The sequence below is a fragment of the Oreochromis aureus genome, linkage group 13 (genome assembly GCF_013358895.1).
Source record: "Oreochromis aureus strain Israel breed Guangdong linkage group 13, ZZ_aureus, whole genome shotgun sequence".
Taxonomy (NCBI): Eukaryota; Metazoa; Chordata; class Actinopteri; order Cichliformes; family Cichlidae; genus Oreochromis; species Oreochromis aureus.
In genome coordinates, this window is record NC_052954.1 from 7427575 (window position 1) to 7443884 (window position 16310).

General features: G+C 36.8%; 1 protein-coding gene across 1 annotated transcript in view; it reads right to left on the bottom strand.

Moving 5' to 3' along the window:
* Nucleotides 1-2596: 2596 nt before the first annotated feature.
* LOC116321319 (rho-related GTP-binding protein RhoQ) overlaps nucleotides 2597-16310 on the bottom strand; it is a 48968-nt gene continuing 35254 nt past the window's right edge. The window contains exons 4-5 of the mRNA XM_039621879.1: nucleotides 8712-8807; nucleotides 2597-5693 (exon numbers count right to left, since the gene is read on the bottom strand). Coding sequence (XP_039477813.1) covers nucleotides 5532-5693; nucleotides 8712-8807 — 258 coding nt within the window. The 3' untranslated portion in view covers nucleotides 2597-5531. The remainder of the gene's footprint in view (nucleotides 5694-8711; nucleotides 8808-16310) is intronic.

A 16310-nucleotide genomic window follows, 5' to 3' on the forward strand; every position in this document is an offset into this window, starting at 1 on the left:
ATGTGAATCACTCATATGGGATGTGAGCAGACATGCTTCACACTAACAATGCATGCATTGTTAGCATTAGAACCTTTTATAAGGCTTTTTTACCTCCACATGGCAATCCTCTGTCTGTGAGATTTTTAAAAAAGCTCAAAAAAACAACAAAAAACTATAATTGACCTTAGTATCAGATTTTAACTATGAGAACTACATTTAGACATCCACATCTTATATTTTACATTTTATAAGTGAATAAAATTCTTCATGTAAACTACAAAATTAAACTTTAAATATTCCAGATCAGCGCATTATATGCAGAGATGCTGGAGCTGGTCAGCAGTGCTTCATGAATTTGAAGATGTTATGCTATAAATGACAACATCCACCCATCCATCCATTCTCTTCCAGGGGGGTGGGGTCTGGAGCCTAGGATGCACCTTGGACAGGTCCCCAGTCTGTCGCAGGGCTATTCGCACTTACGAGCAATTTAGAGTTTCCAATGAACCTATCCCCACTAACTGCATGTCTTTGGACTGTGGGAGTACCCGGAGAGAACCCACGCAAACACAGGGAGAACATGCAAACTCCACACAGAAAGACCCGGCCTGATGGTGGAAGTGAACTCAGGACCTTCTTGCTGTGCGGCAGCAGCGCTCTCCAGTCTCATTGAATAATGCATACTTGATTTTTTAACAGGTTTGGAGTACTTCTACAGTGGCGAGCATAAACACTCATTTGACTTCAATTCCTTATGAAGTACTGCGGTGATAATTGTTTCAGTTGTGGAGGTGATGAGGTTTACAGTGTTTTTGTGGGAAACTACAATGTAAATGTTTAGCTGACAACAATCCACTGCGGCGATTAATAATTTCTCGTTAGCATTCATGTCCAGTGCTATAGTTCAGTTTTTAATGAAACCAGTGCTCCTGTAAATGTGTGGTATGTTACAAAAACTAAATCTCTATGTGTTTACAGAAAAGCAAAGAAAATATTTTGTACAGTTATATTTGCTTTTTAAAAAAGAAAGTTGGACTTTCAACATGTGATCTTTGTAGTTCATTTATTGTAACATTTTCTAAAATACACTAGCATAAAGTTACTTTAAACTAAAATTAAAAAGAGCTAGTTATGTTGATAGAGTATAATATTTTAATATTACTTTGCTTATTTTAGTACTACACACTCAAAGTAATATAACTGTCCCCTGTTTAAATATAACAATACTTTTTTTATATTATTAAATGAGCTCATCTTTGCAGTGTACAAGGATGCTGTAATTCTGCCATTAAAGGAAACTCTGTGGCTTTTTCGTCAACATGCATGAAAGTGACACCAAACAGTAATAAAGAGTCTTAACTACTGAGATGAAATGCTCCTCGATATAATGAGTGACATAAAAGGTGATTTATCCACTTCAGAGCTATAATATGGAGATCTACACAGTTCTACTTACAGTTTTGTAAAAACTCATTTCTTCAGTTGGAATCATGCTTTGGAAATTTTGAACTGCGTTAATGTGTACTGTTGAATTTTAGCCATATGTGCACAATAATGAGAGACATGCAAATAACTAACTATAAAAAAGTGCTATGTTCGATTTCAGAGTGTTAAAAAATCATTTTAGCCATATGTGCCTGAACTTTGTTTCAATATAAAATAGTTTATATCACAGTGAAGGAACTCGTACAAAAATGAATGGAAATGTGTTGTTTGAAGTTTGTATGAATAAATTATTAAACATTGATTTTTTAGCAGCATCATAAATGTTTATGAATTAAATATGTTCCACTATGAGGTATGGTCATATACTGATACATTTAACTAACATTATATTTGCATATATGATGCTGTCTGAGGACACTTTCACCCTTACATCCAAGTAAATCGCTTTTAAATTCACATTTTTTGCTGTCTGATTCTTTTTTGTAGTGGACTAAGCTGTTGGACTTGTGCAGATATTGTGCTGTACTATACTTTTAGGAACATTATGCACCTAAAATTACTATTTGGCTCATTTGGGAAGCATGTCTTTGATGTGTGTCAGTAAAGCCACAAGCAGTCTGCTTCCATCCAGTGCTACTGTAAATTTCCTCACTAAATAAACAGAGTAAAATTTTAATAAACTGTGTATGTAAAGTGAAGTTAATTGTTCCACAGAGAGGAACATATAGACTGCACCCAGTGAGTGGCGCTCCTGCCCAAGAGATAAATCAATTCATCTTAATATCGTCTCAAAAATAGATTTAAACATAAACTGATTCATTTCCTTTTTTAAAAGTTTCAAAAATAAAAGATGCAAACTTTTTTTGTGTATTAGTCACACTTACACGTTTCAGATCAGCAAACTCATTTTAATATAATATAAAGAGCATAAATACAAATTGCAATTTTAAAATCATAATTTAATTAAGAGAAACTGAACTAAACTTTCCAAACAAAATATGTGATAAATCAGAGATAACTCCTGATTTAACAAGCGTTAAAACTTTAACAAGAGTAAAACTTGTACTCAGGTTACCTTTCTCTAATATTAAAGTTTGTTTGATGATCTCATAGATGTAAGTGTGACAGTTATGCAAAAATATAAGAAATCAGGAAGTGGGCAAATACATTTTCACAGCACTGTAAATCTTTAATGCATTAATGCTGTGGGTTTTTAAAAAAAATATCTATTACTCCCGACCTTCTTATCTAACCTGTTATGAACATAAGCATAGCAAAGGTTTATTTCACAAATGCATCCCACATCACATCTGGCCCACTCCAAGTTAAACCCCCAAGCTGACTTTTTAAGACAGTAAACACATTTATTGAGAAGAAAGGAGCATCAACAGGAGAATGCATCGGTGGCTGTGGCACTTATAGGTCCTGGATCCTGAGGGTGGACCTTCACACAACATAAGCAAGCAAAACTGTCCAGTAGATAGAAGGCTTGTTCACCCTGCAGTCGTCTCTGCTGCTCAAAAAGACAGTTACAACAACGCAGGCTGGGACAGAGAGGAGGAGCACCTTTTACATTAAAGCTTTAATCAAACATTGTATCTGACTCTGAACAGAAAGTTAACAGCAAGTTGGCACCTTTGATTAAAATCTTCTTTTTTTTTTCTTTTTAAAGATTTTAAAAAGCTAATAACAAATGCATAAAAACAAGAAGCACTGGCATTTTTATGTGTGTCTTGCAAGAAAAGTTCAGTCCCGACCTCCAGTTGTTACATACCTATAAACATATTGGCTGGAGACCTTTGTTGCATACACTTTGTTTTGTGGAGGGGAATGGGTGGAGTAATTGCTCTAGATCCTAAAGTTTAATTATTATCTCCATTTCTATTTAAAATGTAATGCAATTCACAGGTTACAGATTCCTTATGAGATCGCTTAAATGACAGGGATAATCCATGGCTGCTGGTCAAAAATTCCTTAAATCTCTTCTGGCTTTCAGTTCAGGACCTTATTGCCTAAAACACGATTTTTTTTGATTCAGACTTTTTGAAAGACTGTCTCCTGCACATTGGGTTGTTCCAGCTATTCATATATCTAGCTAAGTTGCTAATGGTGCTAGCTTCAAACTGGTGATTTGCCGAACTGAGTTGCACCATTTAACAAAAACAAAAAAATCATCTAAGCTTGAAAAGGCTTTAGTCATTTGGTGTAAAATGGTTGTGATATGATCTGAAGAATATCCCATAACTTTATCAAAAATGCCTAAAACAACAGTTTCAGAAGGCTAAGTGATTGCTACATCAAAACAAGCACCGATCGGTGATTATGCTGACCTAATTTACAATATTTGACATTTAATGCTATTGGCATAACATTTTGTAACTTGGAAATTATTTGAAAGTGTAGCAGATAATTTTCCTCAGCTTATAATTAGCTTAATAAACATTATTTTGAAATATCGTCAAATATGTCAGCTAGCGAAGCTAACATTGGCTTTTTCAGTTAGCTGACATATCTTACATTATTTTGCAGCTACTAGGCCATTAGGTGCAAATATTTAGTGACAACAAATTTCCTTGTATGCAACTACTTTTTGTGGTGCAACTTAATGTAGTAATGAACACATCTCCAAAATGTAACGACCTAACTTATAAGTAGGATTAGCAACAGCTAACTAACTAACAGCTGGTGCAGCTAGTTCTTCAACCCTTCATACCACTTCAGAAGTTTGGATCAGTTGTGCACTTCCTAAAGAATTTAAATTCGGGACATTCAAAGAAACATCCCAACCACTTTTTGTCGACTTGATAAACTCTGAAGATGGTGTGCTACGCTCATACTTGTGCCCAATAGAGCAATGTGCATCTTCTGTGGTTCAGTCGGTCTATTCTGGGATGGGGTCAGTTTCTGAAAGCAGAGAAATGTGCTTGGCTTTGCTAGGAAACAAAGTGTCACCATCTGTGCTTCATGTTGTGCAATAGATGTACAGCATTGGGTCATCTCAGCTATCGGACTTCAATAAAAGCGTGTGCATTGGAGTCTTTGGACGTTGATATGAATCAGAGTTTCATTTCTGAAATGAGATCCCTCGTCTCCTTTTCTCTTTGTAGAACTTTCTTAAATGTCGATTAAAGAATTATTGCAGAATAACAAAAAAATAAAGGAAATACATTTATAAGCTCATAAAGTGTTATTTGCACAGATTGACTTTTCATAAACTCTGGATTATATAGACTTCAAAAATGGATAATAAACCTCTTCAGTCTCTGATTAAGACATCAGACTCCCAACTTAACTTTCCGAATGTTTTGGCATGCCACACTATAGAACATTGTTTCCATTTTCCATAAGGCAAAAAACAAGACTTTCAAACTTTAAAGATCACTCAGTCCTAGATCCAAAATCTGACATCCGCACTGCGTTTATCTGTTGTTGAATGGTGTTATTCCCACACAATCTTGTGTGGTTTTCCATTAGCAGGTTCTCAAACGACAAATAACTGGAGACAGACTTTTTTTGGGCCAAAGATCTTTTTAGAAGTTTTAAACAAAAAGAACTGGGCCCTTATGTCCAGAAAAGTATCCTGGACACCGTCACAGTGTCACTAAAGCCAGCCTCTCTTTCTTTCATTAGCTCATTATTTCTGGTCTTTTCTCTTGCACATCTGATCTTATATTGAGAAATATACTAATCAATACTCTACCTCCCATAAACAGAAATAACACGAGCTCTTTAAAATGTAGCATTCGTCATTCAATGTCATTTTGTGTTTTGTTTTTTTTCTCCGTATGACAGCATACAACAACACTATACAGAAAAATGATTAAAAATGGTTATAAAAGAATGTACTTCTGAGGCAAATGTTTTTTAAAAGAAGAGACTGACTTGGGCTTTGTGCTCCTTTGGTAGTAAACTGCAACCCTAACCCCAGTGCTGGACAGCAAGAAAGAGTGATGGCCATCAAAGAGCTCCAAAGTAGCTCTTGTTTTGTCCTTTCAGTCCTATCTTTTGTCTCAGCTGCTGTCTGTGCATTTTTCTGCCCGTCTTTTGTTCTCAGTTCAGGTTTGGTTTGTGGTTGATTGCTGAATGATCTCTGAGTATATGTATCACGTAATCAGACAGCAGTTAATGCAGCGAGGCCCCAGTCTTCTTTTCAGAGACCCCTTCTTTCTCTTGGGGGTCAGGATGGCGATGATGGCCTCGTCAAACACCGTCTTCAGGCCCTTCTGGGTCAATGCTGAACATTCCACATAGCAACATGCACCGATCTAAAGAGAACAGAGGGATCGTCAGTCACAGCAACGCGACGTTCAGACGGCACTGACGTTAAAATAGTTTGGAAAATGTGTCTATTCACTTTCTTGTAGATTGGTAGATATGCCAAACTGTAGCACTATCACAGAGTTAAATACCCAAAGGCACAAAGACATCACTTGCACAAAACATCAGGAAAACGTTGATGAATCTGAACTTCACCAATTCATTCTGCCGATGTCAACGAATGCCAACTTTTCACCCTTATGGGCTTCATCCAAGAGAAAATGGAGGTCCGGTCACTGACATACAGCTATTTGGCAAGTAATTGGCTTAAAGATCAGAAGCAAATTAACTTCCTGATCTCAAATACATCTATGTGATAATTAAAAATACATTTTAAACCATTAACCTGGCAGACTGTAGCAAATAACTTACCCAATCTCCAGTTTCTCTCATGCTTCTTGGTAAAGTTGACATGTTTGTTACTAACAGCTTTTTTCTATGGTTTATATGCAATTGCCAACTTTGTACCTTTGGATATTCAGCAGTCCTAAAGTATGAACTGTAAGATGAATGTAACTGGAAAAGAGAGAAGCACAGTTTTCACCACTTTTTAAAGATTTATATTTTCTTTACAGCTATAAAAGTGTCTAAGAGTATCTGTTTACCAGTCTGGGTTTTTGGATCACCTCTGCCACAATGCTACGACACCCATCCATTATAAAGGAAATGTAATAAGAGTGGAAGAGGCTCAGCAGCAGCTCTGCTAGCTAGAAACACTGAATGCTATAATTGTATCAGGCTAGCAGTGTAATCATATATTATTTGCTTTGGCTATGGTTGATATTGGTGGGTAACTTTAGAAGCTAATGGCAAGTGAGCAGGGCCAGTACAGGAATGTTTATGGAGCCTGCTCAAGTATAGAAAACAGCCGATGAATGTTCACATAACTGAATAAATAAGTTAGTCCTTTAAAGCCAGAAATATTTATTATTTCATGTCCAATATGAAAATGGAAAAAAGCCCTTCAAACACCTGATTTGTGTAAGAAATCAGGTGTAAGAAAATTGCTTTTTCAGTAGGATAGCCAACATATACTTGATGCCTTTAGCTTTCATGGCGACCGTGGTTCAGGGGGTTGGAAGCTCATCTTGTAACCAGAAGGTTGCCAGTTCGATCCCCAGCTCTGTCTGTCTTGGTCGTTGTGTCCTTGGGCAAGACACTTCATCTATCGCCTACTGGTGATGGCCAGAGGGGCCGATGGCGCGACATGGCAGCCTCGCTTCTGTCAGTCTGCCCCAGGGCAGCTGTGGCTACAAATGTAGCTTGCCTCCATCAGTGTGTGAATGTGAGAGTGAATGAACAGTGGAATTGTAAAGGGCTTTGAGGGTCTAGAAAAGCGCTATATAAATGCCATCCATTATATTATTAAAAGCATTTTTAATAGGAAATATATAACATCTTAAAGATTAAAAAAAAATATTTAACTGATATAAGTATATAAGTGATATTCCAAAACTTTCAGACCCTTCCCATCTAGACAAAAAGGCTAGGCCAAAAAAGGCCAAAAAGCTCTTTCGCGCCTAGCTAAAGAGCTTTTTAGGAGTTAGCATTCATTGGGGATCCAAATGAAAGATTTATAAACACTTTTATTTCTTTTGTCGAGCCATTCCTTTGTGCTGTCCAAAGGAAGCAAAGTAACCTCAAACATTTTCACTATCATGATTTTTCAGCTTTTCTTCTAAAATGTTGACTTTGATCTGCACCAAAAATGTGTGTTTTTACTGTGGCCAGACAAATTTACCTTTGATCTGACCGTTCAGAGCACGGTTATTTTAGAAGACCTGAACTCTGCAACAGCTAACAGTAGCTTTGCTTTAAAGCTCTTTTTGAACAGCAAATACTGTTAGTGGCACTGCTCCCAGGTGAAATCTGTAGAGTCTGCAGTGTAGAACTGTGAAGGCACATGACGTGTTAACAAAGGAGCTGCAAGAGTTTCCTTTATATCTTCTGATGGAATTTTTATATCATCAGACTGGTTTTTATATCAAAATATCTGTTACTGGTTTGAATATAACAGGGTAACCAGTCATGAAATCCACACTACTTTTCCTTACTATGGGATGATTTTTAACTTTTCTCTCCCCAACTGTTTGGAGCTCCTTTAAATAATTTACCAGACTTACAAACTTTGCTTCTGAAGGCTTCAAAATGTTCTTTAGATGTTGGCATGATGGGATCCCAACAGCAAAGCAAGCAATAGACCTTTATTTATGTAGGACAAGCTGCAATCTATCACTCCCTCAAAGTGTTTTGCATCAATTGTTGGACTGCGATTTATTTTTACTATGTACTTTTTCAATTAGAATCACGTTTGCTTCTTCAAATACATAAAAAAAACAACAACAACAAGAAAAAATATCAATTTCATTGGGAAATAGTTATTTTTTCACATGACTAGATATACTATTTCTTAAAAATACTTGAAATTTACCCTTTAAAAAAAAAAATTCTAATCTTGAGTTGGATTATGGAACAGCAACCGTAGGAAACAATACCCAAGGTAAAAGGCTGCTCACTTTGAGGAAAAGGGGTCTAATTTGACCAGATATGATCTTCCAAGTTTCCTTGAGGCCTCAGAAAACTTCATGACTCCATGAGACAAGAATCCCATCGAAATCTTACGTTGCCAAAACGGCACAGATATCGACTTTAAAATGAATCTAGGCGTAATGTTTCAAAAGCCTGAGCCTTATTCACGCTCTCTGCCTGACAGGAGTGATTAATCACAGATCGCCTTTGGTATCTATAGTGCAGAGTCTCGAACTCTGCTGGACATCTGTGTTGGTCCGGAATGTATTCCTGGATTCATTGTAAGTCAAAGAATGCGCAAAGATCTTGATTCCAAGAATTTCTAAAGAGACATTCCTAGGTCAAATCAACACACAGGAATCTAACTGGACTGGACAGCTCAATTCTGCAACAGCAAAAGTGAAAATAGAAGCTTCCCTTTAGTTCGGCATACAAACCTCCTTTGCCAGTTTCTGTCCTTGCTCGGTGGCGATGGGCTTCTCCTTCATGTCATTTAGTTTGGCAATGGTCTTGGGGTCATCACGGAGATCAATCTGAAAAAGATAAGGGATGCTTCTTTTAGCTGAGTCAACATTACGATTGCTGTTATGATATAGATTTTATTAATAGCTCATATTTGCGTAACACAGAGGGATTTCATCATTGCTTCTATACATAGGACTAAGCTGTAACTGACAGCGTGAGCTCTCATTTTGTAACACAGCCATGTTGGCCCACACTTCCTGCTCTTGTGCAAAGCAATTTCACAGGCAACCACAAGTTTCTTCACTCTCCTTTTACTCGCTTGAACGCTCTCCACCTACAGCCCGTCCATATCTCAGTAATAACCTGTTACAATAAACGAATCCAGCTGCTAAATCTAACAGGGAGCAGCCTTCATTAACCCATTTCTTGATTGGGGAAATTTGCGGCAGCGTGCACATATCAGCATCCAGGCAGTGGAGCGGCGAGTGAGTTATAACAGGAACTGATAACAGAGCAGTAAACATCAGCTGACACAAGATAAATCAGACACCCACTCCAGCATCCTCATCACTGCTGGGGCTCGGCTGCACTGGAATTTGGTTGCCAGGGAACCCAAAAAAAATCCACAAGCCTGTCCTCAGTTTTAAGCAAACGCGATATTGGCAGTGACTTTTAAGGTTTAAGAAATAAGCTAATGCTCTGGATTAATGTTGTCTCATAAGAATCAGAAAACTGTTAATTGCTTCTTTAACAGATTTAAACCTCACATTTAACACGGGGCCATAAAACGCCTAAAGCGATATGTGACAAATCAGCCTGAGATCGTTGGTCAGGTTTGTACTGGCCGTTCCATATTTTTGCCATTATTTAATAAATTATTTCTTCTGTTCTCTGGCTCAGCTTCACAGCTCCCCGACTACATGAGTGGCTGGGCTTAAAGCTGCACTAATTAGTACTTTTATAATGTCAGTGGCTGAAAAACATAATCGTGGAATTTGAAAATGGTCCCTTACAGACTCGGATCTACATCTGCCCTCAGCATTACTGATCACTTTAGCATCTTTCAGCTCGGTGTTTTGGTTTTACAGTCCAAATCAACTTCAACTTCATTACTTCCAAGTTACATTACACTCCAAAAACTACGGTTCCCAAGTTAAACTTTTCTCAACTTTGTAGCAAGCGATTGAAGCGACTACCAATCAGAGTGAAGGATACAGCTAATCGACATATGACAGGATGGTAAGTAAGTTAGAGGGTTACCTAGGCAAGCAACTGTTTGCTTATACATTTTACATCAACTTTATGCATTGATAATGTATTTCATGACTTAATCACCAACCTAATACACTCCAAAAGCAGACAAATGAAAGTTTGGATGGTGTTTATACTCAAATAGGCTAATTTCTAAGCTGAAGATAGTGTAAAAAAAAAAGAAAACTTTATCACTGTTCAACTTGAGAAATGGTAGGTTACATCACCTTTTATCCCCCATACAACTAAATAACTGCATAAATTTGAGAAAGACAAATAAATCTAGAGTCAGCTCTGGAGTACTACATTATTAGCCAGACAGCGGACTCACTTCTAAAATCTAATTCCTCCATGCTACCACCTACTGTCTCTTTCAGTACCTGTACCATGTGTCCCTTCTCTTAGTTCTGTCTTAGTCCTGTCTAATGGGCAGCTGCAGGTGTTCCCACCGGTCTCAATGACACCTCGCCTAAGTAATAATAGGGCTCCAATTACTGATCAAGTTTAACATGGATGACGGTACTTCCCTAATTATGTGTGCCTATGACAAGAGGCACACATATTACTATTCGTCGGATTTATTATTATGTGTGCCTATGACAAGAGGCACACATATTACTATTCCTCGGATTTATTATTATTATGTGTGCCTATGCCAAGAGGCACACATATTACTATTCCTCGGATTTATTATTCTTATTGTGTGGATGCCCTAAAAGGGCTTCCACACTATTGAGATCCTGTTTCTCTTTCTTCTTTATTATTGTGTGGATGCTTTAGGCATCCACACTATTGAGTTCCTGTTTCTCTTTATTCTTTATACTTTATTATTCTAGTTGCCACTTTTTGCACTTTTTTTGGCACTTTTCTACTTCCACAATTTTCAGCCGATTTTCACCGTTCAAATTTTAAACTATTCTGCTATTTCTGCTAATGATGGCTATGACTTTTGGTATTTTTAACTGTTATACTTTTTAAAATATTAAGCTTTTTCCTTTAATTTGTCCCATTGAAATGAATGGGAAACTTCCATAATTCTGCTAAAACTTGCTTGTTTTGAAACTTAACTACTTTTTCCTACTTTCACGTAGAACAACCATTCAAACTTTAAAATGTTCACAAATTATTGGGCTATTCATGAATGATTCAGCTTTTTCATATCTGTTACAGTTTTATTTTTATCCCTCTTAAAGTTTTGAGTTGCAAAATTGTGATTTTTCAGAAAATACATGCGTTGTTATGGTTGCTATGCACTTGGCTTCCAGTGTGCCACTGTAGGTTTCGCAGTCTTCTCTTCATGTCCGAACAACTTCTTGCTACTTGCTCAATTTTCACTCAACTTCCACAAATTATACATCAAAACGTAGGCATTTTTGCTGGCTTTCCGAAAATGTCACCATCATTGTTGTGAGATTTATAGAATTTTGGCAAATCTCCTCAGACCAACACAAAGTCTGAAAACTCTCAATAGAAAGTCAATGGAGAGTTTGTTCAAAATCACCGCTTGATTTCTGTAATGAGAGGCATATTCGAATCGTCATATCTCCTTAACGAAGCGAAGTTAAAACATGAGGCTTGTCCCAGTATATCTTCAGACACTCCTGACGCTCACAATTCAAGAATTTTTTCTCACCTATTACCGTTCTGAGATGAGTTACACTTGTTTGAGGGTAGGAAATTAGTCCTTTCGCTCAGATTTCTTCAGATTTCAAACTCTGGAAATGAGGCACTTTTTCTCTCGTCATATCTTTTGATGGATTTCCACAGAGACCTGAAAATTTCCATGACTGTTCACCAAAGCCTGCTGTCTCTTACGGTGAAAGAATGATATCGATACTCAAATAGATTTAGAGTTAGAAAGCGTTGTTTGAGGGCAAGTCAAGGCAGTTTTCGCTGCCTCTACTCAGTTATGGTGCATTACAAGTCAAATATCTTTAATAATTCATATTTTAATGATAAATTGTAAACACCTGAAGATTCCCCATCTCTTCTGAACAAAACGGTGTAAGAATGACCGTTCTGGCCCCTCGGTTAGGAAATTATGGCCATTTGTTTGAGAGGAATCCTCACTATGAGAAATACACTGCAGAAATCCTGTCTCTCTCTGTGCTGAGTGTGTAAAACGGCTGCACCTGTTTTGGCGGGAAAAAGTACACAGCCTCTCTGATTGGTGGATTCAAATTTAGCAGCTCCCAGGCTGCTTGACTGACCTAGAAACTTGCTTGTCTCTCCTGTGTGTGTGTGTGTGTGTGTGTGTGACAGAGAGAGAGAGAAAGGGAGGGCGAGAGAGAGTTTTATGGGAGCATCTTATTATATGATTTAAATTCAATATATTTAGACTGGTTGACTGAATTTGATCCTGTGTGTGTCTCTCTGTGCATGTGTGTTTCCATATGTGTCCATATTTGTGATTGTGTCACTGTTATACTTTTTTTTTGCTGATTTTTTCATTTAACAATTACATTTGAGGGACCCTTAGCATGTTCAGGATTCTTTCAGCTGTCCATTTTGCTTTTCCAATTTTTCTATTTAAGTTATTACTATTGTGTTGAGTCATACCATTTCTGCTGCTTTTCAGTATTTGTGCTAAATACAGCATTTCTGCAAAATCATACTATGTCTGCTATTTTATCAGATTTGTGCTAAATACAGCATTTCTGCTAAATCATACTCTTTCTGCTATTTCATAAGATTTGTGCTAAATATAGTGTTTCTGCTATTTCTGCCAAATTTAGTATTTTTGATTAATTAGGGTTTTCTACCAAATCATAGTACAGTTTTACTGCTTTTTATAGGATTTTTAGAGGATATTTATATTGCTTAATATAGTATTTCTGCTTTTTATAGGATTTGTGCTTAATATAGTTTTTCTAAAAATGTAGTATTTATGCTTAATCATACTATTTCTATATATTTCTGCCAGGTCCCCAGGCAGCTAATCCTCTGTGAGGACTGATACATACAAATACATATCAGGGCCTGCACGGCTTCCCAACCAGCCAATCATATCTGGGGTCTGCCCTTTCTTCTCTCGTCATATCTCAGCGACAGATGTACAAAGAGCAATGCAAATCACAGTCAAAGTACACCAAAGTCCGCTGATTCACCCAGTACAAGAATTATGCTTCTAGTCCACCTAGTTTTTGAGTTACACGACGTTTTGTAACTGCAAAAAGCGGCGTTTTTGCCTCTCACCGCAATCTGATTCTGACTGCTCATCACCCTGTTTTCCAGGCGCTCGCTCTCTTTCCCAGTGGCGCAGCTGGTAATGACACAGGTCTGCAACCCAAAGGTCGTGGGTTCAATTACACCTTGGGCAACATGTGTTTTTTCCTACAAATTAATACACTATCACACACCACTAATTCATATTCATTATTTATTACAATTCTGCAACCTTTTATGATTTTAGCAGCTTCTGTAATATGGACCTCAGATTCTTGTTAACACTCCATGGCACAAATACTGTTCCCTTTAGGCTCTGTGTGTGTGTGTGTGTGTGTGTGTGTGTGTGTGTGTGTGAGAGAGAGAGAGAGAGAGAGAGAGAGAGCCTTTTGATGGGAGCATCTTATTATATCACTTAAATTCAATATATTTAGACTGGTTGACTGAATTTGATCCTGTGTGTGTCTCTCTGTGCATGTGTGTTTCCATATGTGCCCATATTTGTGATTGTGTGACTGTTATACTTTTTTTTTGCTGATTTTTTTTTTTTCAATTAACAATTAGATTTGAGGGACCCTTAGCATGTTCAGGATTTTTCCAGCTGTCCATTTTGCTTTTCCAATTTTTCTATAAGTTATTACTGTTGTGCTAAGTCATAGCATTTCTGCTGCTTTTCAGTAGTTGTGCTAAATACAGCATTTCTGCTAAATCATACTATTTCTGCTATTTTATGAGATTTGTGCCAAATACAGCATTTCTGCTAAATCATACTATTTCTGCTATTTCATAAGATTTGTACTAAATATAGTGTTTCTGCCAAATATAGTATTTCTGCTTAATTATAGTATTTCTGCCATTTTATAGTATTTGTGCTAAAACATAGTATTTCTACTAAATGTAGTATTTATGCTTAATCATACTATTTGTATATATTTCTGCCAGGTCCCCAGGCAGCTAATCCTCTGTGAGGACTGATACATATAAAATTTACATATCAGGGCCTGCACGGCTTCCCAGCCAGCCAATCATATCTGAGGTCTGCCCTTTCTTCTCTCGTCATATCTCAGCGACAGATGTACAAAGAGCAATGCAAATCACAGCCAAAGTACACGAAAGTACGCTGATTCACCCAGTACAAGTATTATGCTTCTAGTCCACCTAGTTTTTGAGTTACACGACGTTTTGTAACTCCAAAAACAGCGTTTTAAGCCTCTCACCGCAATCTAATTCTGACTGCTCATCACCCTGTTTTCCAGGCGCTCGCTCTCTTTCCCAGTGGCGCAGTTGGTAATGACACAGGTCTGCAACCCAAAGGTCGTGGGTTCAATTACACCTTGGGCAACATGTGTTTTTTCCCTACAAATTAATACACTATCACAGACCACTAATTCATATTCATCATTTATTACAATTCTGCAAACTTTTATGATTTTAGCAGCTTTTCTAATATGGACCTCAGATTCTTCTTAACACTCCATGGCACAAATACTGTTCCCTTTAGGCTCTGTGTATGTGTGTGTGTGTATCAATATTTCTCCCATTTTAAAGTATTACTCCTCCATAATTGTATTTCTGTTAAATCAGAGTACTTTTACTACATCTTAGTACTTCTGCTCAATCATAGTATTTCTGCTAAATCATAGTATTTTGCCAAATTATGGTTTTTGTGCCAAATCATAACATTTGTTTTATGTTATAGTATTACTACTAAGTGGAGGAATTTCTGTCATGTTACAGTATATGTGCTGATTACAGTATTTCTGCTAAATCATAGTATTTCTACTATATTATATTTTTCTTTCCAAATATAGCATTTCTGCTATATAATTGTATTACTGCTATGTTATAATATTTGTGCTAAACCAGAGTATTTCTGCTGAAACATAGTATTTCTGCCGAATGATAGTATTTCTGTCAAATTACAGTATTTGTGCTAAAACATAGTATTTTTTTTTTAATTTCAATATTAATAGTAAATTACAGTGTCTCTGGTAAATCGCAGCATTTCTGCAATGTTGTACTGTTTTCTAAATCATAGTATTTCTGTAATGTTTAAGAATGTTTGGCTAAATATATTCTTTCTGTTATCTTATACTATTTCTCCTAAATTCTTGTATTTTTGAGAAGTTATCATGTTTCTGGTAAGTTACAATATTTCTGCTAAGTTCTGCTATGCTATTGTATTTCTGCCAAGTATTATGTTTCCTCTAAGATATTGCAGTTCTGCTAAGTTACTACATTTTAGCAAAGTTCCTTTGCTTCTGCAAAGTTTTTACAATTTCTGCAACTTTTCAGCTTTTTCAGCTATTTTCAGCAGATAGGTTCAGCTTTAAGCATCCACACTGCATTTTCGCAGGAAATGCAAATTTTTCTAGTTATTCTTCAAGTTGCTTCCGTACGTTTTTTGCCGTTTAACTACTGCCTCAGTTTTCAGCCGATTTTCTCCGTTCAAACTCTATACTGTTCTGCTCTTTCTGCTAATGTTTGCTATGACTTTTGGTGTTTATTACTGTTATACTTTTTAAAATATTACACTTTTTTCCTTTAATTTGTCCCATTGAAATGAATGGAAATCTTCAGAAATTCTGCTAAAACTTGCTTGTTTTTGAAACTTAACTACTTTGTCATACTTTCACCTAGAAACTCCATTCAAACTTTAAAATGTTCTCAGACTATTGGGCTATTGCTGTGTGATTCAGCTTTTTCAGATCTTCTACCGTTTTAATTTTATACCTCTTTAAGTTTTCAGTTGCAAAATTGGGATTTTTCAGAACATACATGCGTTGCTATGGTTGCTATGCAATTAACTCAGAGTGTGCACTCGTCCTTTCTGAATTTTCTCTTCATGTCTGAACAACTTCTTGCTACTCGCTCAATTTCCACTCAACCCCCACAAATTATACATCAAAACGTAGGTATTTTTGCTGGCTTTCAGAAAATGTCACCATCATTGTTGTGGGACTTATAGATTTTTTGCAAATCTCCTCAGAGTAACATAAAGTCTCAAAACTCTCCATAGAAACTCAATGGAGAGTTTCTTCAAAATCAGCGCTGGAATTCTCTAATGAGAGGCATTTTCAAATCGTCATATCTCCTTAACGAAACAAAGTTGAGACATGAGGCTTGTGCCCATATATCTTCAGACATCCCTGATG